We start from the raw sequence: 27,423 nt of genomic DNA on the forward strand, positions 1-27,423 counted from the left end.
AAAATGACCGCCACATTATTGCTGATAATAAATATTTTATAATACATATATTATCACCTAATGTTGCCTTAGATCTTTTTATCAACTTAACGTTTTGAACTTCTATTTGGTATTTATGGCCTGTAGGCCTCATTGACCTGAGCTCATGCAACTCATTTTTGAGTAGAAAAAAGCAGAATATATGGATTATTCTGACTATAACAAATACTCAGATGAAACATAATGTGCTATTTATCACAGGCTACTTTGAGTCATAGTTTAACAAGGACTCTTTCCTCCTCACCAGTGTCATGATCAAAGATATGATCAAGAGCCTCACATACAGTATATCGTTTGGTCATTATGCTACCACAGAAGAAATTGTGAGCAAGGCCTCAAAAAAGCTTTATATACTGTACAAGAGCTGCGAGAAAAGTTCTATATATTAATGAAACAATGTTGCGATTGTTTGTGAGAATGCCAACAGGTGTGGTTCCCGTGGGGGGAAAGGTTCAGTGGGGGTTGCCATTGAAGCCAAGAAGGGGAGTGAGGTGTGTGTGTGCTCAAACATACATGCATGTGGGGGTCTTGGAGAGGAAGTGTGTCCATCTGATGAATGGGCATGTGCCCGAACTCAATTTTATACACTAATTGTAGTTTCACCCATTCATTTCTAATGACAATGTCATTTTTGGCCGGGAACACCACAGGCGTACAAAAGTTAAATAATACACCCAAAATGTAATGAAAATCATCCAAATGTATTTTGTGTGTTCAGATGACAATCAGATTAAATTAACTACATTTTTCAGAGAGAAAACTTGTAAATCGGTCCAATTCGACCGGAACACAGCAGAAGTTAAACCTGTGTGCTTGGTTATGCACTTTGCTTAATAGGCATTTTGAATGTATAATTCCACGTCCGTATATGTTTGTACAATTTGAAAACCTTTGTCTCCTGAGTGGTGCAGCGGTCTAAGGCACTGCATCTCAGTGCTTGAAACTTCACTACAGACACCCTGGTTCGGATCCAGGCTCTATCATGATTGGACGGCGACAGTAGGCACAGCGTCGTCCAAGTTTGGCCGGCGTAGGCCGTCATTCTAAATAATAATTTGTTCTTAAAGTATTGCTCCAACTCTTTATAGAAAACAAGGAAGAGTGTTTTTCTATTAGTGAATTTACATTTGGCCATTTACATTTGAGGTATAAAAATGTCTTTATCCGTTTTTATAGTTACGGAAATTGGCATCACATTTTATCATTCTTCGATGTATCCTTAGCTCAGTTGGTAGCGCATGGCGCTTGCAAAGCCAGGGTTGTGGCAAGTTTTTCAGAATGGCACAAATTCCCCGATATCAGGGTACTCATGTCAACATGTTTGCTTTCAGAGCATATTTGATCCCAAATTACGGGGGACCAGTACGAAAATGTTTGCACTCGTTACTGTAAATTGCTCTGGATAAGACTAAAATGTAAACAAGTCTTCAATAATATTATTAACTACAAATGTCTTGCCATAATCTCTTTACGTGTAGACAGTGCCAAAATCAATGCAAAGCTGTTTCTGGACGCTCAACACAAAAAGGACCGTTAATGTCTTTGAGTTTCTTCAGGTAATGAATGATTCGCAGGGTAATATCATTCCGAAAGAGACCTATTTGACCTTGTTAACAAGCAGGTATTTGTGTGGTAATAACCATACCTTTTTCCAATATATATTATTGACACATGTATTCCAGTAAATTGTATCATAAGGAATCGAAACAACATCCCTATGAAATAAAGCAACAAGCTGCTAGTTCTTGCTGACGTGGTGCATAACAACACTGACGTTAAACCAGTGTGTGAGTTGGGCGGGGGAGCAAGTGGGATGGGGTATCTATCTCTATTCCGTACAACAGCCACAGTAGCTAGCCAGGATACCATCGCTAGCTAGGTGTTTACCTATTTTTAACGCACATTTCCCCTTAAATGAACTTATCTGAACATTGTTGTGACATCGCCTGGTGTTGGTAAATAGCTCATGTTGAGATTCATGTATTTGTTGTCGATGTCATCATCGATTTTTGATGCTAGTTAGGAGTGGAAAAACAGGGCCTTCAGTTTGCAGCAGAGCTGTCAGATTTCGGTGTCTCTAGCCAAACCATAGTGCAGGAATTGGTTTTATAAAATTAAAAAAGTGTACCTGTGTTGGCTGATGTGCGATAGTTAGATGTTTAGTTAATTGATTATCCATTTCTAGAATGTCGATGGGTTGTCAGGCAGCTAGTTACTAGTAAATGCAGTAATTTCAAAGCTTTGAGTGAGTAGAGTAACGTTAGCTTCCTAGCTAAACTAAAGAGTATCATTGTCGGCGACATTCCCTGCTACAGTACGACTAATTCGACATACGTTTTGTAATAGTCTACTCTGGCAGAGTCAGACACACCCCTTGATTGAAGTGTGTCTACTTATTGTAGCCACTTACTGATGTCAGCTTGCTTCAATGTATTGTTTTATCTACACAAACAAAATATCAGATTCATATTTTTGTGTATTATTAGCTAGATCTTTAGAAGAAGTTGAATAAACATGAGTGACCTGGGGGACATTTGTCCCCACCTGGAATCCATAGGGGAGGTCACCAAGGAGGACCTTCTGCAGAAATCCAAGGTAAGAGAAATGATGGTTTCTAAAGAGATTTGCCCAGTCGAGCTTGGGACTATAAGGTTCTATTTGCATTTTGTTCAAAATTATACTGTAAATACCTAAATTCATATTGTTAAAGTTCAAAAGAATACAATATGAAAAATGCTGACACCATTAAAGCCAATGAGGGGTTGGAACTTTAAAGACAATTATCTCAGAATCATCTTGCAGATATAGCCTTATATCCCCTAGCTCTCGCATTGTCAAGCATCTAGAATATGTATGGAATGGGTGCAATGTGACCAAAGTCATGTATTTTGCTCTTGAGTCATGTCTTCTAGATTTGCCTTCACATATTTTTCTGGTCTAAAAGGCCCTAAGTCCCACAAAATGTCAAACAAAATGTACAATACATTCTGGTGGTCTGACAAAATCACACAGGAGATGGTGCTGTATAATTGTTTTGTGTTTTGAAGGGAACCTGCCAGTTATGTGTAGCAGGAGGACCCAACCTCTGGGCCTGTCTTCAGGTAAACAGCAGAGTCTGCTTTTCTTCACTGTTTCAGAATTCTGTGGACCATAATATATATTTTTACCCGTAGACTAATGTAATAGTTTTTTTTATTTTGTTCAGAGCGAGTGTCCATATGTTGGCTGTGGAGAATCCTTTTCAGATCACAGCACCCTACACGCTCAGGTGAATTCTGCTCAGAGCTTTTCTTCTTTGGGTTGTGAGAGATGCCATTTCAAGATCACTTTATTGGCTCAACTGAAATTTGACTTCCACCTCCTCAGAGAGACACATGTGCAACCACATTTAGGATTTAATACCAGCAACCCTGCGGTTGCCAGCTCACTTCCTGACAGATTTTTCCCATCGGACCCAGGATTTGAACTTGCAGCCCTTTGGTTGCTGGCTCGCCTCCCTAACCACTAGGCTACCTGCAACCCTAGCATTTCAATGCAACAAAAATGTATATCTAATTGTTATTAAGTGTGTGGGCGTGTGTCTCTGTGTCTCTCCCCCCTAGACTAAGAAACACAGCCTGACAGTAAACCTGACAACATTCAGGATCTGGTGCTATGTGTGTGAGAGAGAGGTGTTTCTAGAGCAGAGGCCTGCAGTAGTATCTGCTATGTCTGCCACTAACACTCCCCACCACTGTAAAGCTATGGACAACCAGGTACGCCATCGCACAAAGGTCAGCTCAGCTATATTCAACTATACTATGTTTACGTGCCTTTTGGGCACTGGTCTAAATTAGTGCACTATATAGGGAGCCATTTGGGATTGGCCCTATATCAACTATGGCTAAAATATATTTTAATTTAGAAAGGATTCATAACTATTCAGAAGGCCTGCATTATGTACTGTGTATAAATCATTTATTTATTATAACGTTTTACTCAACTATGTTTAATTTTGATCAGCTCACATTCACACTTGTGAGCTGAAATGCAGCCGATTCTGTGTTTTTATATTTTAATTGGCTTCCCACAGGCACACAGACCTATGTTCTTATTTGTTTTTTTAATGACAACCAATCATTTTCCCAGGATGCATTTCATCAACCAGTGAGTCACCACCGCCCGTTGAAGGCGGTGCCCATCGCGGTGGCAGAAGAAGAGGGGTCAGAGTCGGAGGAGGATGACCTCAAACCCAGAGGTAACCTCTGACCCCCCCCGGTCATCATGGCAACCATTCAATAACAGTAAAGAATACAGTGCATTTGGAAAGTATTCAGACCCCTTCACTTTTTCCAGCTCAGGTGCATCCTGTTTCCATTGATTATGCTTGAGATGTTTCTACAACTTGATTGTTTTTACAACCACCTGTGGTAAATTCAATTGATTGGACATGATTTGGAAAGGCACAAACCTGTCTATTTAAGGTCCCACAGTTAACAGTGCAGGCCATGAGGTAGGAATTGTCCGTAGAGCCCTGAGGCAGGATTGTGTCAAGGCACAGATCTGAGGAAGGGTACCAAAAAACCTCTGCAGCATGGAAGGTCCCCAAGAACACAGTGGCCACCATCATTCTTAAATGGAAGAATTTTGGAACCACCAAGACTCTTCCAGACAAACTGAGCAATCAGGGGAGAAGGGCCTTGGTCAGGGAGGTGACCAAGAACCCAATGGTCACTCTGACAGAGTTCCTCTGTTGAGATGGGAGAACCTTCCAGAAGAACAACCATCACTGTAGCACTCCACCAATAAGACCTTTATGGTAGAGTGGCCAGACCGAAGCCACTCCTCAGTAAAAGGAACATGACAGCCCGTCTGGAATTTGCCTAAAGGACTCTGACCATGAGAAACAAGATTCTCTGGTCTGATGAAACCAAGATTAAAGTATTTGGCCTGAATGCCAAGCATCTGGAGGAAACCAGGCACCGCTCATCACCTGGCCAATACCATCCCTATGGTGAAGTATGGTGGTAGCAGCATCATCATGCTGTGGAGATGTTTTTCAGTGTCAGGGACTGCGAGACTAGTGTGAATCGAGGGAAAGATGAACGAAGCAACGTGCAGAGAGATCCTTGATGAAAACCTGTTCCAGAGTGCTCAGGACCTTAGACTGGGGCGAAGGTTCAATTTCTAACAGGAGAAAAACCCTAAGCACACAGCCAAGACAACGCAGGAGTGGCTTCGGGACAAGTCTCTGAATGTCCTTGAGTGGACCGGACTTGAACCCAATCAAACATCACTGGAGAGAACTGAAAATAGCTTTGCAGAGATGCCGTCCCCATCCAACCTGACAGCTTGAGAGGATCTGCAGAGAAGAATGGGAGAAACTCCCCAAATACAGGTGTGCCAAGCTTGTAGTGTAATACACAAGAAGACTCAAGGCTGTAATCGCTGCCAAAGGTGCTTCAACAAAGTACTGAGCAAAGGGTCTGAATACTTATGTAAATGTCATATTTAAGTTTTTTATTTGTAATAAATGTGTAAACATTTCTAAAACTGTTTTTGCTTTGTCATTATTGATTGAGGAAAAATACAATAATTTAATTTTAGTACTAGGCTGTAACAAAATGTGGAAAAAGTGAAGGAGTCTGAATATTTTCCGAATGCACTGTATATTGTCCAACATATACACAGTTCAAATGATACCCTTAGCCTGTACAGGGGATACCTAGTCAGTTGCACAGCTGAATGCATTCAACCAGAAGTTCTCTCTTTATGGGTGACAACCATAGCCATCAGATATGGTCTGCATTTTAAATGTAACATACGATCAGATATAGAGCTCTGTACAATCGTTTTGTTCATCCTTTTCTCTAGTTGACACGCTTAGCAGGTCTATTCCTTAGTGAATTATACCAAGCTGATTTTGTCAGGGACCTCCCAAATTATCTGAGAGCCTAATGAGACGAGCTCTGGGTTAAGAGAAATATAATTGCTTTGGGGCCTAAGAGTACGTACCAGACAATGGTAATAGACTGACGGTCAATATTAACTGACAGGGTCCATGTCATGCATTTTCACTAACAGATGTAGTATCTTAATTTGATCACTCTGTTGTTGCAGATAATTTTTCATGTGCTGCAAGAAATTAAAATGAGCCTTGTGGTTTACATAAATTCACTGAAAGCCTGCAGTTCTTACTAATTAGATCACACACCTAAACTATAGCCTACTTTAGCCTAGCAAAGCTAATTTCCCATAATAAATGATCACTTAGAGTAATCGAATCATCCAGGAATATTTTACTCCTGTGAGAAACTGGTCAAATGAAGATCCCACCTACTGTATGTTGGCCTGTTCTCCAAATGTTAGGTGTAAACAGTGGAGTGGCTTGTATCGTAGTCCTATATTATAAATATACCTGTATGACGTTATTAGCTTCTTCTTTTTTTCCCCCTACATATTTCTCAAAGGTCTGACAGGGATGAAGAATATCGGTAACTCCTGCTACATGAACGCAGCTCTTCAAGCCCTGTCCAACTGGTGAGGTCACTTCCTGTCTCGTTTCGTAAAGCTGAAAGTGTGTGAGCATATGTGTATTCGTCTTCCAGTTCTTTCACGATTCTGCAATAGCAGAATTTTCTGCAAAATCAACAATTCCCTGCATATTATAGAGTGGGTGAAAACGTGATTTGATGATGATGACAAGTTCTGAATCGTTCAGTGGGGTCTTTCTCTAACATTCTGAATCGTTCAGTGGGGTCTTTCTCTAACATTCTGAATCGTTCAGTGGGGTCTTTCTCTAACATTCTGAATCGTTCAGTGGGGTCTTTCTCTAACGTACTGAATCGTTCAGTGGGGTCTTTCTCTAACATTCTGAATCGTTCAGTGGGGTCTTTCTCTAACGTACTGAATCGTTCAGTGGGGTCTTTCTCTAACATTCTGAATCGTTCAGTGGGGTCTTTCTCTAACATTCTGAATCGTTCAGTGGGGTCTTTCTCTAACGTACTGAGTCGTTCAGTGGGGTCTTTTTCTAACTTACTCTTGAGTGTACAAAACATTAGAAACACCTTCCTAATATTAAGTTACACCCCCTTCTGCCCTCAGAACGGCCTCAATTCGTCGGTACATGGACTCTACAAGGTGTCCAAAGCGTTCCACAGGGAACACACTCAAACCAGTGCGCCTGGCTCCTGCTACTATACCCTTTTCAAAGGCACTTAAATATTTTTGTCTTTCCCATTCACCCTCTGCATGGCACGCATGCATAATCCATGTCTCAATTGTCACTCACCGGTTTGTGTCAAGAACTGTAACGCTGCTGTGGCTTTCATTCTGAACAGTTTCCTGTGTGTATAAAGAATGGTCCACCACCTGAAGGTCATCCAGCCAACTTGACACAACAGGGAAGCATTGGAATCAACATGGGCCTGCATCCCTGTGGAACACTTTCAACACCTTATAGAGTCCATGCCCGACAAATCGAGGCTTTTCTCGGGGGGGAGGAGGGGGGTGCGCAACTCAAAATTAGGAAAGTGTTACCAATGTTTGCTATACTCAGTGTATTATCCGAGGGCCTGCATATTTGACCAATCACCCGCATAAAACAGTAAATTCATCACAATGGTATCACGTAAGACTGACCCATCACTGCAGTACAAAAAGAGGGCTCGCAATTTCAACCAATCACTGCACATTTATTGCAAGCAAAATGTCATAATTGCTGAGGCAAAATCAATCATTTTAGCCTGCAGAAAAATCTCAGTGGAATCCTGTAGGGATTGCTCTTCTCAGCAGAAGCCAGTGTGTCAGTTTTCATAGATTGGATCTCCAACTGACCAGTTCTTTCTTTCTTCTCCGTCCCTCCCCTAACCCCCCTAACCCCCTCTAACCCCCCCTAACCCCCTCTAATCCCTCTACAGTCCCCCTCTCACTCAGTTCTTCCTGGACTGCAGTGGACTGGTGCGGACAGACAAGAAACCTGCGCTGTGCAAGAGCTACCAAAAACTAATCTCTGAGCTCTGGCACAAGAAACGGTAGTGTACCAATGGACATGCTAATATGTTGAATATTACAGTCTGTATGTACCATTCAACATGCACATTTCTGGGCTAGATATTCACAAGAATGCAGCAAAATTGTGTTTTTAAATGATACTGTCTGACCTATGTAATAGAAGAAAATACATCTTTCACAAGGGGGGCTATCCCGGAAAACGTGTGACTTAACGTATGTTTAATGAGTCTACTTGCTTAGTCATGGTCTGCTACACATTCTGCTTCCTCTTCTTCATTCCCTCACTCTCACTTTCCTTCTCTCTCTGTAACTCTCTCTCTCTTTCCTCCAGGCCCAGTTACGTGGTCCCCACCAGTTTGTCCCAGGGAATCAAGCTGGTCAACCCCATGTTCCGTGGCTACGCCCAGCAGGTAGGGGCAAGCTCCCAGCAGGTAGGAAACAAAATTATGACCTGACCCCTAGCCCTACCCCCCTCTGGCTCCTCTCTTTAACCCCCGACTTAACCCACCTCTACCTGTGTCCCATACCCCCAAAATAATCACTGTTGCCACAAACCAAATGGACCTCCAGGGACAGTGAAGTTTCATAGGTTGATTGTTGTGTTGCTGATTGGCTAACCCTGTCAGTGATACTTGGAAGTAGGGTGCCAAGACAGTGAAATGGGGAAGATCTCCATTGCATACTCCTCGTGTCCTTTCTCCTCGTCTCCTGACACTCTCCTTCAATGGGTTTTGAGAAGGAGACGAGGAGAAAGGACACGAGGAGTATGCAATTGAGATCTTCCCAAGTGGCACCCTATTCTCTGTGTAGTGCACTACTTTTGACCATAGCGCTATGGATCTGGTCAAAAATAGTGCACTATATAGGGAATAGGGTGCCATTTGGGATGCTGACATGCTCTAACTAACACACAGTAACTAGTGGACATTTTGATGTTACTGCTTGGCTTAATGGGTGTTTGGTTGATTGGAATGGGATTGTGTGTATGTGACTTTTGGTTTTGATTGCTGTGGAAAAATACAAGACAAAACTGCTGTGAAAATAGTATTGTGTTGAGCCTGTGTGATCAGCATGCTTTCTCACTGTTTCTCTTAATGCTTCACCATCACACACACTCTCAATGACTTTCTGTGCCTAAGCGCTGCAGGGAACACACACACACACACACACACACACACACACACACACACACACACACACACACACACACTTTCCCTGCTTCGTAGTCCTCCCACACCATTATCCCCTCTCTCTTTCTACTTGATAGAGCAGCATCCTCCCCTCTTCTACCTCTTTGTGTGTGTGTGTGTGTGTGTGTGTGTGTGTGTGTGAGATCTGAGTATATAAGACAGTTCCACACACTCTCCCTCTCGCCCTGTATACTACTACATAGGATACCCAGGAGTTTCTGCGCTGTCTGATGGACCAGCTCCACGAGGAGCTCAAGGAGCCATTGGCAGAGTTCGGCAGGGGGGGTGAGGGGGACGAGCGGAGGGACGGGAGCGACCGCTCCCCCGCCGAGGACGAGTTCCTCTCCTGCGACTCAGGTGCCAGCAGCGACCGGGGAGAAGGAGGAGGGCTGGGGGAGGCGGGGCTGCTCATCCAGGACGAGTGCGGGGTGTCACCGAGGGTGGGAGGAGGGGAGACAGGCACTGGGGGGCGATCAGGGACAGGAGGACCCATCTCGGAGAAAGAGAGGCTGAAGGAGAAGAGGGTTTTGGGCTCGCCCCTCCACGGAGGCTCCCAGGAGATGGACGAGGACGCAGATGTGGATACGGCGGCGGCCGAGAAGGGGGCTCTAGAGAGGGGGGCGGAGGAGGAGGAGGGGACCCCCCCTAGACCACAGAGCCCCAGTCAGAGTCAAACACAGGGGCAGATGCAGAGCAGCAACACTCCAGGTATGGGCTTTGTTATCGTTGGAGCCAAAGCACAGAAAGAGAATCTGGACGCATATGTTAATTCACAGGCAATAAATATTAAACAAGTGTCATTTTAGATTCTTAACCCAATTTCGAGTCACACCGTAGGAATGTCTTCAAAAATCGCTTTTTTTCCACCTGTGAAACATTGCCAAGGTGCGTCCGTTTCTCTCTGTCTGATACAGAGAGACTCATACATGCTTTTATTACAAGCAGGCTTGACTGTTGTAATGCTCTCCTGTCTGGTCTACCCAAGAAAGCCATTGGTCAACTGCAAAACATACAGAATACACAGGTACTGACCAGGACCAGACGGAGAGCATACGTTATGCACCGGTTTTAAATTCAGTTTTAGAATTCATTTTAAGATTATTTTATTGGTTTTTAAATCAGTCCACAATTGTGCACCCCAAAACATGCCAGATATGCTTTTAAGTTATGTACCCAGTAGGTCCCTCAAGTCCTCTTACTACTTCTGTTAACTATCCCAAAGCCTAGGACCAAGAGGCATGGAGAGGCAGCCTTTAGTTACTATGCCCCCTGCGTCTGGAATAGCCTGCCAGAGAACCTGAGTGGGGTTGAAACTGTGGACATATTTAAAAGAGATCTTAAAACATACCTTTTTAGCTTTGCTTTTCCTTAGGGTGATTTTTAGTCATTCATTTTTTGTTATTCTTTAGTTTGTTATCTTCTTGTTTGTTGTGTAGTAAATTTTTCTGTTTTTATTTTCATGGGTTTTTTTCTGTGAATCACGTTTTTTTTTTTTTGCTTCCATGTCTGAAATGTACCATATAAATAAAGCTTGATTTTGATTAGATTTGAGATTTTTGGTAATGGTGGGAGTAGAAAATGTAGTGTGTGTGTGTTGTGACCTGTTGTAGTGATTTGTGAGTAATCTCTTAAAAGCCCCCTCTTCCTCTTTCCTCTCCTACCCAGAGCCAGACAACGAGGCATCGATGCAGCAGCGCCCCCAGTCTCGCCCCTGCAGCCCTGTCCGTATGGTCCAGGAGCTGCAACCAAAACTCTCCTCTAGCCCCCCTCGCTCTAGCACCCTCCGCTCTGCAGGGCCCACATACTCCTTCAAGAAAGGTATGGGGGGTGTCCTCTTCCATACACACACACACTGTCACGTGTGCACACACTCTCCCACCCAAACACAGAGACACACCTTACCCTCTCACACACACACAAACTATTTCACTCAATTTCCCATAATCTACCTCTTAGCCCAGCTGATCCTGGGTGCCAAGAAGAAGAAACAGTCTCTCTACCGCAGTGTCATCTCAGATATATTTGACGGCTCCATCCTCAGCCTGGTCCAGTGTCTGACTTGTGACAGGGTGAGCTGTGCTGTGTGTTGACCACCACCAGGGGGCGACACTCCCATAGGAACTCTGCTTTACTACCTCTGTTCAAACCTCAGTACTGTCACATTAATATTGAATGTTGACCTCTTTTAATTTGTAGACCTTTTAACAGAAGTTTTGGTCCATTTCCTCTCATCGCCCCCTCTCTCTCTTCTCCTCTCCCTTCCCCCCTTTAGGTTTCGACCACTGTGGAGACCTTCCAGGACCTGTCTCTGCCCATCCCAGGTAAGGAGGACCTTGCCAAGCTACACTCCTCCATCCACCAGAACATCCCAGCCAAGACCGGGGTCTCTCTGGACGTCTACGGCTCCCAGGGCTGGATCACCTACATCATGGACTCCATACGCAGGTCAGGGGAAGGCAGCTGTAGGAGCTGATGGTAGAGGGCTGGTGGTAGAGGGCTGGGGATGGGGGTAGAGGGCTGGGGATGGGGGTAGAGAGCTGGGGATGGGGGTAGAGAGCTGGGGATGGGGGTAGAGAGCTGGGGATGGGGGTAGAGAGCTGGGGGTAGAGGGCTGGGGATGATGGTAGAGGGCTGGGTGTAGAGGGCTGGGGATGGGGGTAGAGAGCTGGGGATGGGGGTAGAGAGCTGGGGATGGGGGTAGAGAGCTGGGGGTAGAGGGCTGGGGGTAGAGGGCTGGGGATGATGGTAGAGGGCTGGGTATAGAGGGCTGGGGATGAGGGTAGAGGGCTGGGGATGGGGGTAGAGAGCTGGGGATGGGGGTAGAGAGCTGGGGATGGGGGTAGAGAGCTGGGGATGGGGGTAGAGAGCTGGGGGTAGAGGGCTGGGGATGATGGTAGAGGGCTGGGTGTAGAGGGCTGGGGATGGGGGTAGAGGGCTGGGGGTAGAGAGCTGGGGATGAGGGTAGAGGGCTGGGGATGATGGTAGAGGGCTAGGGGTAGAGGGCTGGGGATGGGGGTAGAGAGCTGGGGATGGGGCTAGCATTGGGGCCCGTTCAAGAGGGTGCAACATTACAGAACCTTCAGATAGAAATGTATTGTGTAGAACAGATGTGATTGACTGTCATCTAGAACAAGGAATGGTGTCAGCTCTATTCATTACATTTCTATCTGCAACAGCCAGTTGTGCAATGTAAGACTTACCATTGCCATGATTCATTCCAAGGGAATGACCTTACCTAGTATGTAACGACCTTGTAACAAGTAGTAAACCACATGTAACAGCTACATAATACTTCCTATTTATTCCTGTATACCCCCCACTCCCCCCTCTGTAGGTTTGTGGTGTCCTGTATCCCCAGCTGGTTTTGGGGCCCCATGGTAACGCTGGAGGACTGTCTTGCTGCCTTCTTTGCTGCTGATGAGCTCAAAGGTAAACTCAAAAATATACAGTTGTCCAATAAAATGCATCAACATCCCTGATCTACTGGCTGCTTTTTAATGTCACACACTAAGCTCGTTAACTTTAAACTGGTACTGAATTAGGAAGAAGTGTATGTTATTTTCTAGAGCCCACAACATTGACTTCACAGATTTACATGTCTGCAAATTGAGCGTTATCCCTCTTAGAAATACCAAGGCATTTGGATGGGTGATAAGTTGTCTTTTAAAACGCATATAGATTAGTTAACTAAGAAGCTGAGAATAAAACTGGGTTTCTTCATTAGAAATAAATGGTGCCTCTCGCTTAATAGTAGAAAACAGATCATTAAATCAACGTTCCTGTCGGCCCTGGATTAAGGCGACATTATCCAAATGAATGCAGCTGCCACTGCGTTAAAACCATTAGATACTGCTTATCACAGCGCACTTTTTGTGATGCAGGGCTCCCTGCCAAAGAGACATTGGTCTCAACAGGATTTTCCTGCTTAAATTATTATTTTTTTAAACGAAACCATATCCTGGCGTGAAATAATTTCAGTAATTTCTTAATTGTTTTGTAGGGGACAACATGTACAGCTGTGAAAAGTGTAGAAAGTAAGTATTTTGGAGAATTTGTAGTTCCATTTAGCATTAGAAGATTAATCTGGCTAGTTGATAATACAGATCACATTTCATCACACATTTTAATACTCTTTCACCTATCTTGCAGATTAAGAAATGGTGTTAAATATTGCAAAGTACTTCAGCTACCTGAGGTAATGCTCTTATCTTTGTCCCCTTCTGTTATCTCATACTTTGACATTCTGCAAAGAAGATAAAACAAGCTTTATCAAAGCGACTAAAGATACCGAAGTTGTGTAATGTTGTTGATTTTCATCGTGAAGACAAGGCATTTGTTTCAGGAAATCTACATGAAACATTTTGTGTGTGTACAGATTCTGTGCATTCACCTGAAGCGTTTTCGTCATGAGGTGATGTACTCCTTCAAGATCAACAGTCACGTGGCCTTCCCATTGGAGGGACTCGACCTCCAACCTTTCCTGGCCAAGGATAGCCTCTCCCAGATCACCACTTACGACCTGCTGTCCGTCATCTGTCACCATGGCACCGCAGGCAGTGAGTAACAAGTAACAGTTGACTGACTGTACTACCTGACGTTTAGGGAACATGGTTGTTAGGCTTCACGGTTTTGATTCAACTCAAAATGTGAAACTCAAAATGTGTGTCAACTCATGTAAAAATGTGAGTTTATCACAACCAGTAACTTTCAGCTGCAGGGTACAGAAAGGGAGGTCATGGTACAGAAATAGATAGCCGCACACTGATGAATATGGTTGATTTCACAGCATACCTTTATCTACCTTTCTGCAATTCCTTCCTCTCTGTCTCTCTGCCTCTGCATCTGCCTCTCTGTCTCTCTCCCCCCAGGTGGTCACTACATAGCGTACTGTCAGAATGTGATCAACGGTCAGTGGTATGAGTTTGATGACCAGTATGTAACAGAGGTCCATGAGACGGTGGTGCAGAATGCTGAGGCCTATGTGCTCTTCTACAGGCGAGACTAACCTTCATACCACATTACAATGATAATAACAATGTATTTCTGTTTTGCTGAACTAGTTATGGTATGTGTGTCTGGTCATGTGTGTGCCTGTGTGTGTATGTGTGTGTGTGTGTGTGTGTCCACAGGAAGAGCAGTGAGGAGTCAGTGAGGGAGAGGCAGAAGGTTGTGGCTCTAGCCAACATGAAGGAGCCCAGCCTGCTGCAGTTCTACATCTCCAGAGAGTGGCTCAACAAGTTCAACACATTCACTGAGCCAGGGCCCATCAGCAACCACACCTTTCTCTGCCAGCACGGAGGTCAGAACTGTACTGGACCTACCACAAAAACACATCCTAAACATCAACTACACCTTTCTCTGCCAGCATGGAGGTCAGAACTGTACTGGACCTACCACAAAACACATCCTAAACATCAACTACACCTTTCTCTGCTAGTACGGAGATCAGTACTGTACTGGACCTACCACAAAAACACATCCTAAACATCAACTACACCTTTCTCTGCCAGCACGGAGGTCAGAACTGTACTGGACCTACCACAAAAACACACCCTAAACATCAACTACACCTTTCTCTGCCAGCACGGAGGTCAGAACTGTACTGGACCTACCACAAAAACACATCCTAAACATCAACTACACCTTTCTCTGCCAGCACGGAGATCAGTACTGTACTGGACCTACCACAAAAACACACCCTAAACATCAACTACACCTTTCTCTGCTAGTACGGAGGTCAGAACTGTACTGGACCGACCACAAAAACACACCCTAAACATCAACTACACCTTTCTCTGCCAGCATGGAGGTCAGAACTGTACTTAACCGACCACAAAAACACACCCTAAACATCAACTACACCTTTCTCTGCTAGTACGGAGATCAGTACTGTACTGGACCTACCACAAAAACACATCCTAAACATCAACTACACCTTTCTCTGCCAGCACGGAGATCAGTACTGTACTGGACCTACCACAAAAACACATCCTAAACATCAACTACACCTTTCTCTGCCAGCACGGAGATCAGTACTGTACTGGACCGACCACAAAAACACATCCTAAACATCAACTACACCTTTCTCTGCCAGCACGGAGGTCAGTACTGTACTGGACCTACCACAAAAACACACCCTAAACATCAACTACACCTTTCTCTGCCAGCACGGAGGTCAGTACTGTACTGGACCTACCACAAAACACATCCTAAACATCAACTACACCTTTCTCTGCTAGTACGGAGGTCAGAACTGTACTTAACCGACCACAAAACACATCCTAAACATCAACTACACCTTTCTCTGCCAGCACGGAGGTCAGTACTGTACTGGACCTACCACAAAACACATCCTAAACATCAACTACACCTTTCTCTGCCAGCACGGAGATCAGTACTGTACTGGACCTACCACAAAACACACCCTAAACATCAACTACACCTTTCTCTGCTAGTACGGAGATCAGTACTGGACTGGACCTACCACAAAAACACACCCTAAACATCAACTACACCTTTCTCTGCTAGTACGGAGGTCAGTACTGTACTGGACCTACCACAAAAACACATCCTAAACATCAACTACACCTTTCTCTGCCAGCACGGAGATCAGTACTGTACTGGACCTACCACAAAACACATCCTAAACATCAACTACACCTTTCTCTGCTAGTACGGAGGTCAGTACTGTACTGGACCTACCACAAAAACACATCCTAAACATCAACTACACCTTTCTCTGCTAGTACGGAGATCAGTACTGTACTGGACCTACCACAAAACACATCCTAAACATCAACTACACCTTTCTCTGCTAGTACGGAGATCAGTACTGTACTGGACCTACCACAAAAACACATCCTAAACATCAACTACACCTTTCTCTGCCAGCACGGAGATCAGTACTGTACTGGACCTACCACAAAAACACATCCTAAACATCAACTACACCTTTCTCTGCTAGTACGGAGGTCAGAACTGTACTGGACCTACCACAAAACACACCCTAAACATCAACTACACCTTTCTCTGCTAGTACGGAGATCAGTACTGTACTGGACCTACCACAAAACACATCCTAAACATCAACTACACCTTTCTCTGCCAGCACGGAGGTCAGTACTGTACTGGACCTACCACAAAAACACATCCTAAACATCAACTACACCTTTCTCTGCTAGTACGGAGATCAGTACTGTACTGGACCTACCACAAAACACATCCTAAACATCAACTACACCTTTCTCTGCCAGCACGGAGGTCAGAACTGTACTGGACCTACCACAAAAACACACCCTAAACATCAACTACACCTTTCTCTGCTAGTACGGAGATCAGTACTGTACTGGACCTACCACAAAACACATCCTAAACATCAACTACACCTTTCTCTGCCAGCACGGAGGTCAGTACTGTACTGGACCTACCACAAAAACACATCCTAAACATCAACTACACCTTTCTCTGCTAGTACGGAGATCAGTACTGTACTGGACCTACCACAAAACACATCCTAAACATCAACTACACCTTTCTCTGCTAGTACGGAGATCAGTACTGTACTGGACCTACCACAAAACACATCCTAAACATCAACTACACCTTTCTCTGCTAGTACGGAGATCAGTACTGTACTGGACCTACCACAAAACACATCCTAAACATCAACTACACCTTTCTCTGCTAGTACGGAGATCAGTACTGTACTGGACCTACCACAAAACACACCCTAAACATCAACTACACCTTTCTCTGCTAGTACGGAGATCAGTACTGTACTGGACCTACCACAAAAACACATCCTAAACATCAACTACACCTTTCTCTGCCAGCACGGAGATCAGTACTGTACTGGACCTACCACAAAAACACACCCTAAACATCAACTACACCTTTCTCTGCTAGTACGGAGATCAGTACTGTACTGGACCTACCACAAAACACATCCTAAACATCAACTACACCTTTCTCTGCCAGCACGGAGGTCAGAACTGTACTGGACCTACCACAAAACACACCCTAAACATCAACTACACCTTTCTCTGCTAGTACGGAGGTCAGAACTGTACTTAACCGACCACAAAACACACCCTAAACATCAACTACACCTTTCTCTGCCAGTACGGAGGTCAGAACTGTACTGGACCTACCACAAAACACATCCTAAACATCAACTACACCTTTCTCTGCCAGCACGGAGGTCAGTACTGTACTGGACCTACCACAAAAACACATCCTAAACATCAACTACACCTTTCTCTGCCAGCATGGAGGTCAGTACTGTACTGGACCTACCACAAAAACACATCCTAAACATCAACTACACCTTTCTCTGCTAGTACGGAGATCAGTACTGTACTGGACCTACCACAAAAACACATCCTAAACATCAACTACACCTTTCTCTGCCAGCACGGAGATCAGTACTGTACTGGACCTACCACAAAACACACCCTAAACATCAACTACACCTTTCTCTGCTAGTACGGAGATCAGTACTGTACTGGACCGACCACAAAACACACCCTAAACATCAACTACACCTTTCTCTGCTAGTACGGAGATCAGTACTGTACTGGACCTACCACAAAACACATCCTAAACATCAACTACACCTTTCTCTGCCAGCACGGAGATCAGTACTGTACTGGACCGACCACAAAAACACATCCTAAACATCAACTACACCTTTCTCTGCCAGCACGGAGATCAGTACTGTACTGGACCTACCACAAAAACACATCCTAAACATCAACTACACCTTTCTCTGCTAGTACGGAGGTCAGAACTGTACTTAACCGACCACAAAAACACATCCTAAACATCAACTACACCTTTCTCTGCCAGCACGGAGATCAGTACTGTACTGGACCTACCACAAAAACACACCCTAAACATCAACTACACCTTTCTCTGCTAGTACGGAGGTCAGAACTGTACTTAACCGACCACAAAACACATCCTAAACATCAACTACACCTTTCTCTGCCAGCATGGAGGTCAGTACTGTACTGGACCTACCACAAAACACATCCTAAACATCAACTACACCTTTCTCTGCCAGCACGGAGATCAGTACTGTACTGGACCTACCACAAAAACACACCCTAAACATCAACTACACCTTTCTCTGCCAGCATGGAGGTCAGTACTGTACTGGACCTACCACAAAAACACACCCTAAACATCAACTACACCTTTCTCTGCTAGTACGGAGGTCAGAACTGTACTGGACCTACCACAAAAACACACCCTAAACATCAACTACACCTTTCTCTGCTAGTACGGAGATCAGTACTGTACTGGACCTACCACAAAAACACACCCTAAACATCAACTACACCTTTCTCTGCTAGTACGGAGGTCAGAACTGTACTGGACCTACCACAAAAACACACCCTAAACATCAACTACACCTTTCTCTGCCAGCATGGAGGTCAGTACTGTACTGGACCTACCACAAAAACACACCCTAAACATCAACTACACCTTTCTCTGCTAGTACGGAGGTCAGAACTGTACTTAACCTACCACAAAAACACATCCTAAACATCAACTACACCTTTCTCTGCCAGCACGGAGATCAGTACTGTACTGGACCTACCACAAAACACATCCTAAACATCAACTACACCTTTCTCTGCTAGTACGGAGGTCAGAACTGTACTGGACCTACCACAAAACACATCCTAAACATCAACTACACCTTTCTCTGCCAGCACGGAGGTCAGAACTGTACTGGACCTACCACAAAAACACATCCTAAACATCAACTACACCTTTCTCTGCCAGCACGGAGGTCAGAACTGTACTGGACCTACCACAAAACACATCCTAAACATCAACTACACCTTTCTCTGCTAGTACGGAGGTCAGAACTGTACTTAACCTACCACCTGAACCCATCCTGAACATCAACCAGACTCAATCTAGACATGGGCTCACTTCAAGTAGTACTTGTTTTCTTTCAAATACTTTGAGATGTGCTTGATTGAGCTTCCTGGCACACTGGAACCAATAGAGTAGTCCCAAAAGTACAAACCCCACCCATCTATTCCAGTGGAGGCTGCTGCTGAGGGAAGGATGGCTCATAATAACGGCTGGAATGGAGTGAATAGAATGGTATCAAACACATAAAACAATTTTTTTGATGCCATTCCATTTACTCCATTCCAGCTATTTTTATGAGCCGTTCTCCCCTTAGCAGCAGCCTCCACTGACCTGGTCTGAGGATCTAGGGATTCTATTTCAATGCCCTCACCAACCCCACCATCAAATACCAAGCACAACCACTCTCAACCCCCAGCACAACCACTCTCAACCCCCAGCACAACCACTCTCAACCCCCAGCTCAACCACTCTCAACCCCCAGCACAACCTCATTGAAATAATCTTCTTCACGTTTTGTCCAGGGATCCCACCCAACAAGTACCACTATATAGACGACCTGGTGGTGATCCTGCCGCAGAATGTATGGGAGTACCTGTACAACAGGTAAGATGAGACTGTCTGTCCGACTACCCACTTGTCTGTCTAATTGACTGTCCATCTGTCTCTGTTCATCAGACGGTCTGTCTAACTGACTGTCCATCAGACGGTCTGTCTAACTGTCTGTGACTGTCGGTCTGTCTGACTGTAACTGTCTGTCTGTCTAACTGTCTGTCTGTCTAACTGTCTGTCTGTCTGTCTGACTGGTTGTCCATCTGTCTAACTGACTGGCCATCTGACTGTCCATCTGACTGTCCACCTGTTTCTCTGTCTGACTGTCCATCAAGAGGTTGCATAGCAACAGCATCAACTTCTGATAGACAGGCGAAGAGCTAGTACGCTCAACTGAAAGGATAGTATACAGTATGTTAGTATTCGAACACAGCTTCTGTCTGAATGTCAATCTATTTCTCTGTCCATCGAACTAACTGTCTGTCTGTCTGTCTGTCTGTCTCCTAGTTTTGGAGGAGGCCCAGCAGTGAACCACCTGTACGTGTGTGCTATCTGCCAGGTGGAGATAGAGGCTCTGGTCAAACGCAGAAAGGTGGAAATAGACACCTTTATCAGGGTAAGAGGGATGGGTCACTGTGTGTGTGTGTGCGTGCTTGCCTGTAAGTGTGTGGTGTGTCCTGTATCAAAGGCCTCACCTGTTCTCCCGGTCTGTCTCCAGTTGAATAAAGAGTTCCAGGCGGAGGAGGCTCCTACAGTCATCCTGTGTATCAGCATGCAGTGGTTCAGGGAGTGGGAGAACTTCGTCAAGGGCAAAGACAACGGTACGATTCTATGAGAATGGTTGATTTATAATCAGAGGCATTACAGTACCAATGGAAGCTAAAGATCAGGATTACTTAATACACTATAATTATCACATTGTATCCTCTGTGCAGTCCAGGGCCCATATACACACAGTGTTTTAGAGTAGGAGTGCTGATCTATTATCAGGACCCCACCTGTACCTATAATCTTATCAATTATGATCTAATAGACTAAACTGATCCTAGATCAGCACTCCAACTCTGAGACGATTTATGAATACTGGCCCCGAATACGTAGAGGGAATAAATACAGTGTGAAATGTTCTTTAGTAACGACACTAAAGCTCTTGGGGGTGCTTGTCATTGTCTTCTCAGAACCCCCTGGTCCTATTGACAACAGTAAGATTGGTGTGATGAAAGGGGGACACATACAGCTAAAGCAAAGTAAGCAGTATATGCTGTTACATGTGTCGATTGGTCGGTCTGTCTGGGTGCGTGATCCTGTGTGTATTGGTCTGGGCCTGTGTGTGTTCACTTGTATGTGTTAATGTGCGCACGTGTGTGTGTGTTCACTTGTATGTGTTAATGCGCGCACGTGTGTGTGTTCATTTGTACGTGTTAATGTGCGCATGTGTGTGTGTTCCTAGGGGCTGACTATGGTCAGATCTCAGAGGAGACGTGGCAGTATCTTCTCAGTATCTACGGTGGAGGGCCTGAGACTGCAGTGAGACAGACAGTGTCGGCCCCGGCCCTCGACACAGACAGCCTGCACAGAGAGAGGAAGATAGAGGCAGAGACCAGGGCACTCTGAGAAACACCCACAATGGTGAGACACACACTTAAACACGTTGTGTTTACACACACACCCAAGTGTGTTGATTTATAAACACACTCGCAAGCAAACATACACACGCACCCAAGCATCATCTCTGCCCACTGACGGTTTCCCACATCCATACACAAGAACCCAAACACACACACACACACAACCACCCACCTCAGGTCTAAGGACGATGTAGCATAAACATTCCTGTCTCTACTAAACACTTCAGTATTAGACCTGTTGGCTCCTGTAACTGTCTGGTACCACTACAGTCCACTCTGTTCTCTCACGTAGCTCAGGTCATTCTCCTGGAACTGTCTGGTACCACTACAGTCCATTCTGTTCTCTCACGTAGCTCAGGTCATTCTCCTGGAACTGTCTGGTACCACTACAGTCCACTCTGTTCTCTCACGTAGCCCAGGTCATTCTCCTGGAACTGTCTGGTACCACTACAGTCCACTCTGTTCTCTCACGTAGCTCAGGTCATTCTCCTGGAACTGTCTGGTACCACTACAGTCCACTCTGTTCTCTCACGTAGCTCAGGTCATTCTCCTGGAACTGTCTGGTACCACTACAGTCCACTCTGTTCTCTCACGTAGCTCAGGTCATTCTCCTGGAACTGTCTGGTACCACTACAGTCCACTCTGTTCTCTCACGTAGCTCAGGTCATTCTCCTGGAACTGTCTGGTACCACTACAGTCCACTCTGTTCTCTCACGTAGCTCAGGTCATTCTCCTGTAACTGTCTGGTACCACTACAGTCCACTCTGTTCTCTCACGTAGCTCAGGTCATTCTCCTGTAACTGTCTGGTACCACTACAGTCCACTCTGTTCTCTCACGTAGCTCAGGTCATTTTCATGACGTCATACAGGTAACTGACGAAATTAAGGAAACACTTGAGTAAATGAGGGATACAGGTGCTTCCACACAAGTGATTCCTGAATTAATTAAGCAAATAACATCCCATAACGCTTAGGGTCTTGTATATAAATGCTGGGCAGGCCATTATTTTGACTAGCATGGCTATACCCTCATAGGATGACAATGCCCCTATCCACAGTGCACAAGTGGTCACTAAATGGTTTGATGAGCACCAGATCTCAACCCAATTGAACACTTACGGGAGATTCTGGAGTGGCACCTGAGACAGCGGTCTCTACCACCACCAGCAAAACACCACATTTATTAAGCTTTATGTCGGTGTTTCCTTTTTGTAAGTTACCTGTACATTCTGTGTGTGTGTGTAATGTACTTCATGTAATGTATAAACAGTTTGTGAATCTGGTCAACTGTGTTTGAGATCCCAGATACTGTAACTAGGTAGAGAGAGAGAGAGTGATAGAGAGAACATCATTTCCCTGAAGGGGAATTTGTCTTGCACAATAAAACATCAAAAGCTACGCAATTCTATTAGAGGTCTGAACGTTAAAACATTTAAACGAAATTCAATCGGTAACGCTAAGAAAAAATCCCTAACAGAAAATATTCTGGGTCCCCCCCCCCCCACAAAATGAAAAGCACAATGCAGTTATCACAAAACTACCACTTAAAGGTCCTAATCATCATCAAAATGGACTTTGTTTTTTACAGATATGCCTACAGAACACAACAATGCTGTAACGTTAATAGGAGGGGATATGCATCTTTCAAATAATTTGCCACGGATATAAAGTGTTCCGCAAGTTCTCGTCTTTAACCGTTGGGGGGGGGGAAAGTGCTGATTACAGAAATGATTGCAGTTGATATGCAGCCATTGTCAATGGCCTAGTTCAGTTGATATGCAGCCATTGTCAATGGCCTAGTTCAGTTGATATGCAGCCATTGTCAATGGCCTAGTTCAGTTGATATGCAGCCATTGTCAATGGCCTAGTTCAGTTGATATGCAGCCATTGTCAATGGCCTAGTTCAGTTGATATGCAGCCATTGTCAATGGCCTAGTTCAGTTGATATGCAGCCATTGTTAATGGCCTAGTTCAGTTGATATGCAGCCATTGTCAATGGCCTAGTTCAGTTGATATGCAGCCATTGTCAATGGCCTAGTTCAGTTGATATGCAGCCATTGTCAATGGCCTAGTTCAGTTGATATGCAGCCATTGTCAATGGCCTAGTTCAGTTGATATGCAGCCATTGTCAATGGCCTAGTTCAGTTGATATGCAGCCATTGTCAATGGCCTAGTTCAGTTGATATGCAGCCATTGTCAATGGCCTAGTTCAGTTGATATGCAGCCATTGTCAATGGCCTAGTTCAGTTGCGAGGTAATTTGCTAAATGAAGAACTGCAAGTGCGTCTTTCTCATCAATATCACTGGGAGTTGAGACAAAAAAACGTGTCCCTTTTTAACCAGTAGATAACGCACTAAATGCAGCTTTCTTTTTCCCTGTGTTTGATTTCACCCCTACCTGTTTTTGTTTCATATTTCAGTCTGGAACCTGCCTATGTTTAGGTGTGGGGGGGGGTTGTATCCCAGTGGCGGTCGGTGCCTATTTCAATGAGCGTGGCCTTATTTCTATTACAGCATATATGCTCTATCACCTCCTCTCACCTTTTCCCTTTGCTTGTGGACATCAGAGCACAACTCAACATCTTTCCATGCCAAACATTATCATACCATATCATAACCGCTACACACAGCCTACATATTTGTCACCATATCAGCTAACGTCGTAGTCAACATAGCTACTATAACTAACGTGTTAGTAAACCCGCTGCAGTCATGCAGAGTCAGCAAGAGTGTGTGTAGGGAGCGGTCGGATCGAAATTGAGAGACACATACCGAAGGGAAAAGAGAATGTCGGGAGAAGAACTGGGATCACTTGGCTATGGTTATGTTTTGTTGTGAGTTGCTAATGCACATAAAAAATGGAAGGAACACTGAATCAATGTGAATTCACGGTTGTGTTCGGGACAATTTAATCTGTCGTTTTTGTTAGTTTTGGACTTGGGTAAAGTAGTTTTTTTCAGTTGTTCGGACACACAAATGTTTTTCTTAAAGCAAGCCGAAGTCGGTAGCCGAAGTCTATTTGCCTTCATCTGTGATTTGTCAACAGTAGGGATTCTTCAGAAAAGTCTTTGTTGTCATTCAATGACAGATGACTTGTTTTCATGCTCATTTTCGCATTGAGAAATACTGTACCAAACATCTTAGTTAGATGTAAAATTGCGAGAGTAAGATATCCTCAGGAAAATAGTTATATTAATTCAGACTATTTTGAGGAAGTGTATGCTGGCTACGGCGTCTCAAGATGGACAAACAGTACTATTGACGCTTTTCGTTCCAATTTACAAGCAAAGGTCTTTTAAAGTGGCTATGCGAGCACACTAGTTTGGTTAGCCTAGCCGAGCTCAGCTAGGCGCCAGCCAAACAGAAGCATGCGGAAGCCTTAAGCATACTTTTTTCTTCCTTCCCTCCCTTCTAGGTCATCTGTCTGTCTGACTCCTACACCTGGGTGAAGAGAAGCACCTGGGTGAAGAGAAGAACCTGGGTGAAGAGAAGCACCTGGGGGAAGAGAAGCCTTGTCAGGAGCACTTTGTAAAACGTAGCAACGCGCCTCATTCTATTACCAGTGCAGAAGGACATAGTTGTCAATTATCATCCTACCGTAGTGAAAAGGTCTTATTTATTGAATAAATCTTAAAAAGATTTCTAAGTGAAAAATGTAACATTGCGTGACACCATGTTTCTGATGCTGTTAGCAGCTATGGTTGGTTAAGTCTAAATCTAAAGAGCTGCTGTACCAGTGTAGTAGGTGTGTCATCATTAAAGGTGTTCAGATGAGAAGTGGAGGGAGGTAGTGGTGTTTGGGACCATGATGCCAAGGAGTGTGACATCGTCAGTGTTAATCGCTGCTTGAAGACTCGGGTCAACATGTACATTCTTCTCCACACAGGACATTCAGTGACGACACGGCGCCCATTCATTTTTCTTTTCACGAGACAACAGAAGGACTGATGTAAAAATAACACATGTAAAGAAATAAAGTATGTTCAGAGTTGAATGTTCTGCTTCTTTCCGAGGAGGACTACAGTGTTTTCCGATTGGCGTGACTCGTGCCGTCTCATCGCATAGTCAATTGACGTTACAATTGATTTGTTTAAGTCATACAGATTAAAGCTCATCCCATCAAGACCCCCTAATATTGTGTTTACAGACAGTAGGAACAAGCAGATGAGGGGATTCTCGCAGCAGATCTACAGAGGAGGAGAGGACCCTCAGGAGAGTAGCCCCAGGTCAGGATATCAGGCTAGCAGGGAGGAAAGAGAGGGGGGTCCAACCCCCAGTCCCCCTGCAGGGATAGAGGTAGAGGTGACCAGTGTGGAAGAGTGCGAAGGGCTATATCTGTCAAATCTCTATCACGTCTCGTACTTCTCCCCAGCTCCATATCCCAGAATTCAACACTCCCCCAGGTCACTAGCCTGCACCAGCCTGCACTCGTCTCTCTGCTTGGGGAAATATCATATTCACCCTTATCCCTCTTACCATAAAGGTTCATTAACCTGCAGTGTGCATGTTAGTACTGCACGCTAACACAGATGTTGAAACTTGTTTTCCTTTTCTTTGGTATCGGTTGGCAGGAGGATGTTGTTGTGTACCCTCTTAGTAAAAAGGGTTCCAAAAGGGTTCTGAGGCTGTCCCCATAGGAGAACCCTTTTTTGGTTCCAGGTAGAACTCTTTTGGGTTCCATGTAAAAACCAGATGGAACCCAAAAAGGTTCTACATGGAACCCAAAAGGGTTCTTCAAAGGCTTATCCTATGGGGACTGCTGAAGAACCCTTTTGGGTTCTAGATAGCACCTTTTTTTCTAACAATGTATAAGAGGGAGATGATGTAATCCAAGCGGGCATGTCATTATGAGCTTCACCTGAGTTCTGATTCCTTCAGAATGCCATCTAGCCATTTAAATGTTAACTAACATACGTTCAAGTGTGTCTGTCTGCTGTAGCAACGCTATGTAAAGGATGCTGAATGACAGTGTTGGAACCTAAATGTGAAAAGAGAAGTAAATGTTCTTTCTTTTTTTTTATATATATTTTTTGGTATTCCTTTGTTTTTGCCAATTCTGTAAAGAAGTGAAACCTCCAAGTGTTTTTGCAGAGAAGTGCAATGAAAACCTTTGACGGTCTATCTGTGCTCAGACACCTTAGTTTTTATTATTATTATAGGTTGCCAATGGGTTGCTGAAGCGTTGTAACTTAGTTATGACAGCTGACTATACAGTGAGGGTCCCTGTGGTACATTCCAGCGGTCTGTGATTATTTTCTCAATTCACCTCTGAATTCCTGGTTTGTGTGTCTACGTTGGGTTGTGTACACTCACTTGCGTGTAAGCGTTTCATTTTCACTGGTAAATGGTTGAACATAAAGATGTTGCTGTGGTGGGATTGATTGCATAGGTAATGACTCGCCTCATATCTTTTTCCCAAAACAATAATAGGAGTTAATCAACTGCTGTTTTTCAATGACGAGAGAGAGTGTGTCATAGTGATGGTGATCTTTTGTTGCTATTTGACTTCCGTGGTTGATCCACACTCAGATGATTGTCTGGAAAACAGATGTAATTATAAATGATTATATGATTAAAAGCCTGCTCTATCTTGTGCTTGGTGTGTAATCATATTTGAACACTGGTTTTCACACAAAGGCACGGCACAGTGTTGAATTAGAACCAGGAGTTTGGTTTATGCTGGCAGGGGCGTGTCCAGAAAACACAATTATTGCTTGCTGACATCCATTTAACAAATATTCTCATTCTGAACCATGATCAATATGTCTCACTTTGATGTATTGATGACCACTTACCTATCCCACTGCCACACCCCATAGGATACACTGATTAGTGGTTTAGTATCTAGTTATAACGATTCTGCTCACAGACTGGGCCATCTTTCCAAACACTTTTTATTTATTTATTTTTTATTTCACCTTTATTTAACCAGGTAGGCAAGTTGAGAACAAGTTCTCATTTACAATTGCGACCTGGCCAAGATAAAGCAAAGCAGTTCGACACATACAACGACACAGAGTTACACATGGAGTAAAACAAACATACAGCCAATAATACAGTATAAACAAGTCTATATACGATGTGAGCAAATTAGGTGAGATAAGGGAGGTAAAGGCAAAAAGGCCATGGTGGCA

General features: G+C 44.3%; 1 protein-coding gene across 12 annotated transcripts; it reads left to right on the forward strand.

The window, feature by feature from the left end:
* The first annotated feature begins 1,789 nt into the window (after positions 1–1,789).
* On the forward strand, positions 1,790–26,884 carry usp20 (ubiquitin specific peptidase 20). Of its 12 annotated transcripts, none has more exons than XM_036976903.2 (25): positions 1,790–1,918; positions 2,526–2,634; positions 3,087–3,140; positions 3,245–3,307; positions 3,642–3,812; positions 4,168–4,276; positions 6,489–6,558; positions 7,938–8,051; positions 8,363–8,462; positions 9,425–9,929; positions 10,887–11,039; positions 11,178–11,290; positions 11,494–11,666; positions 12,556–12,650; positions 13,222–13,255; positions 13,371–13,416; positions 13,597–13,777; positions 14,090–14,216; positions 14,351–14,520; positions 19,634–19,715; positions 20,169–20,277; positions 20,380–20,482; positions 20,840–20,908; positions 21,112–21,290; positions 24,705–26,884. In XM_036976903.2, exons 2-24 carry the CDS (start codon positions 2,554–2,556, stop codon positions 21,273–21,275), a joined length of 2,886 nt encoding a protein of 961 aa, XP_036832798.1. In that variant the 5' UTR covers positions 1,790–1,918; positions 2,526–2,553; the 3' UTR covers positions 21,276–21,290; positions 24,705–26,884. The 12 variants fall into 12 exon arrangements, with proteins under 12 accessions (XP_036832798.1, XP_036832800.1, XP_036832802.1 ...); XM_036976905.2 differs by having other exon boundaries at positions 1,808–1,918; positions 3,642–3,794; XM_036976907.2 differs by having other exon boundaries at positions 1,808–1,918; positions 3,642–3,794; positions 8,363–8,441.
* The last annotated feature ends 539 nt before the right edge of the window (positions 26,885–27,423 follow it).

The sequence above is a fragment of the Oncorhynchus mykiss genome, chromosome 5 (assembly GCF_057628025.1).
Source record: "Oncorhynchus mykiss isolate SJ-2025 chromosome 5, ASM5762802v1, whole genome shotgun sequence".
Taxonomy (NCBI): Eukaryota; Metazoa; Chordata; class Actinopteri; order Salmoniformes; family Salmonidae; genus Oncorhynchus; species Oncorhynchus mykiss.

Bases quoted from the DNA above. Each gene is read 5' to 3' on its own strand.
- usp20 (XM_036976903.2), top strand. From the start codon at position 2,554: ATGAGTGACCTGGGGGACATTTGTCCCCACCTGGAATCCATAGGGGAG. The intron at 11,040-11,177 runs GTATGGGGGGTG...TCTACCTCTTAG, and splicing joins CACATACTCCTTCAAGAAAG to CCCAGCTGATCCTGGGTGCC. The intron at 20,278-20,379 runs GTAAGAGGGATG...GTCTGTCTCCAG, and splicing joins AAATAGACACCTTTATCAGG to TTGAATAAAGAGTTCCAGGC.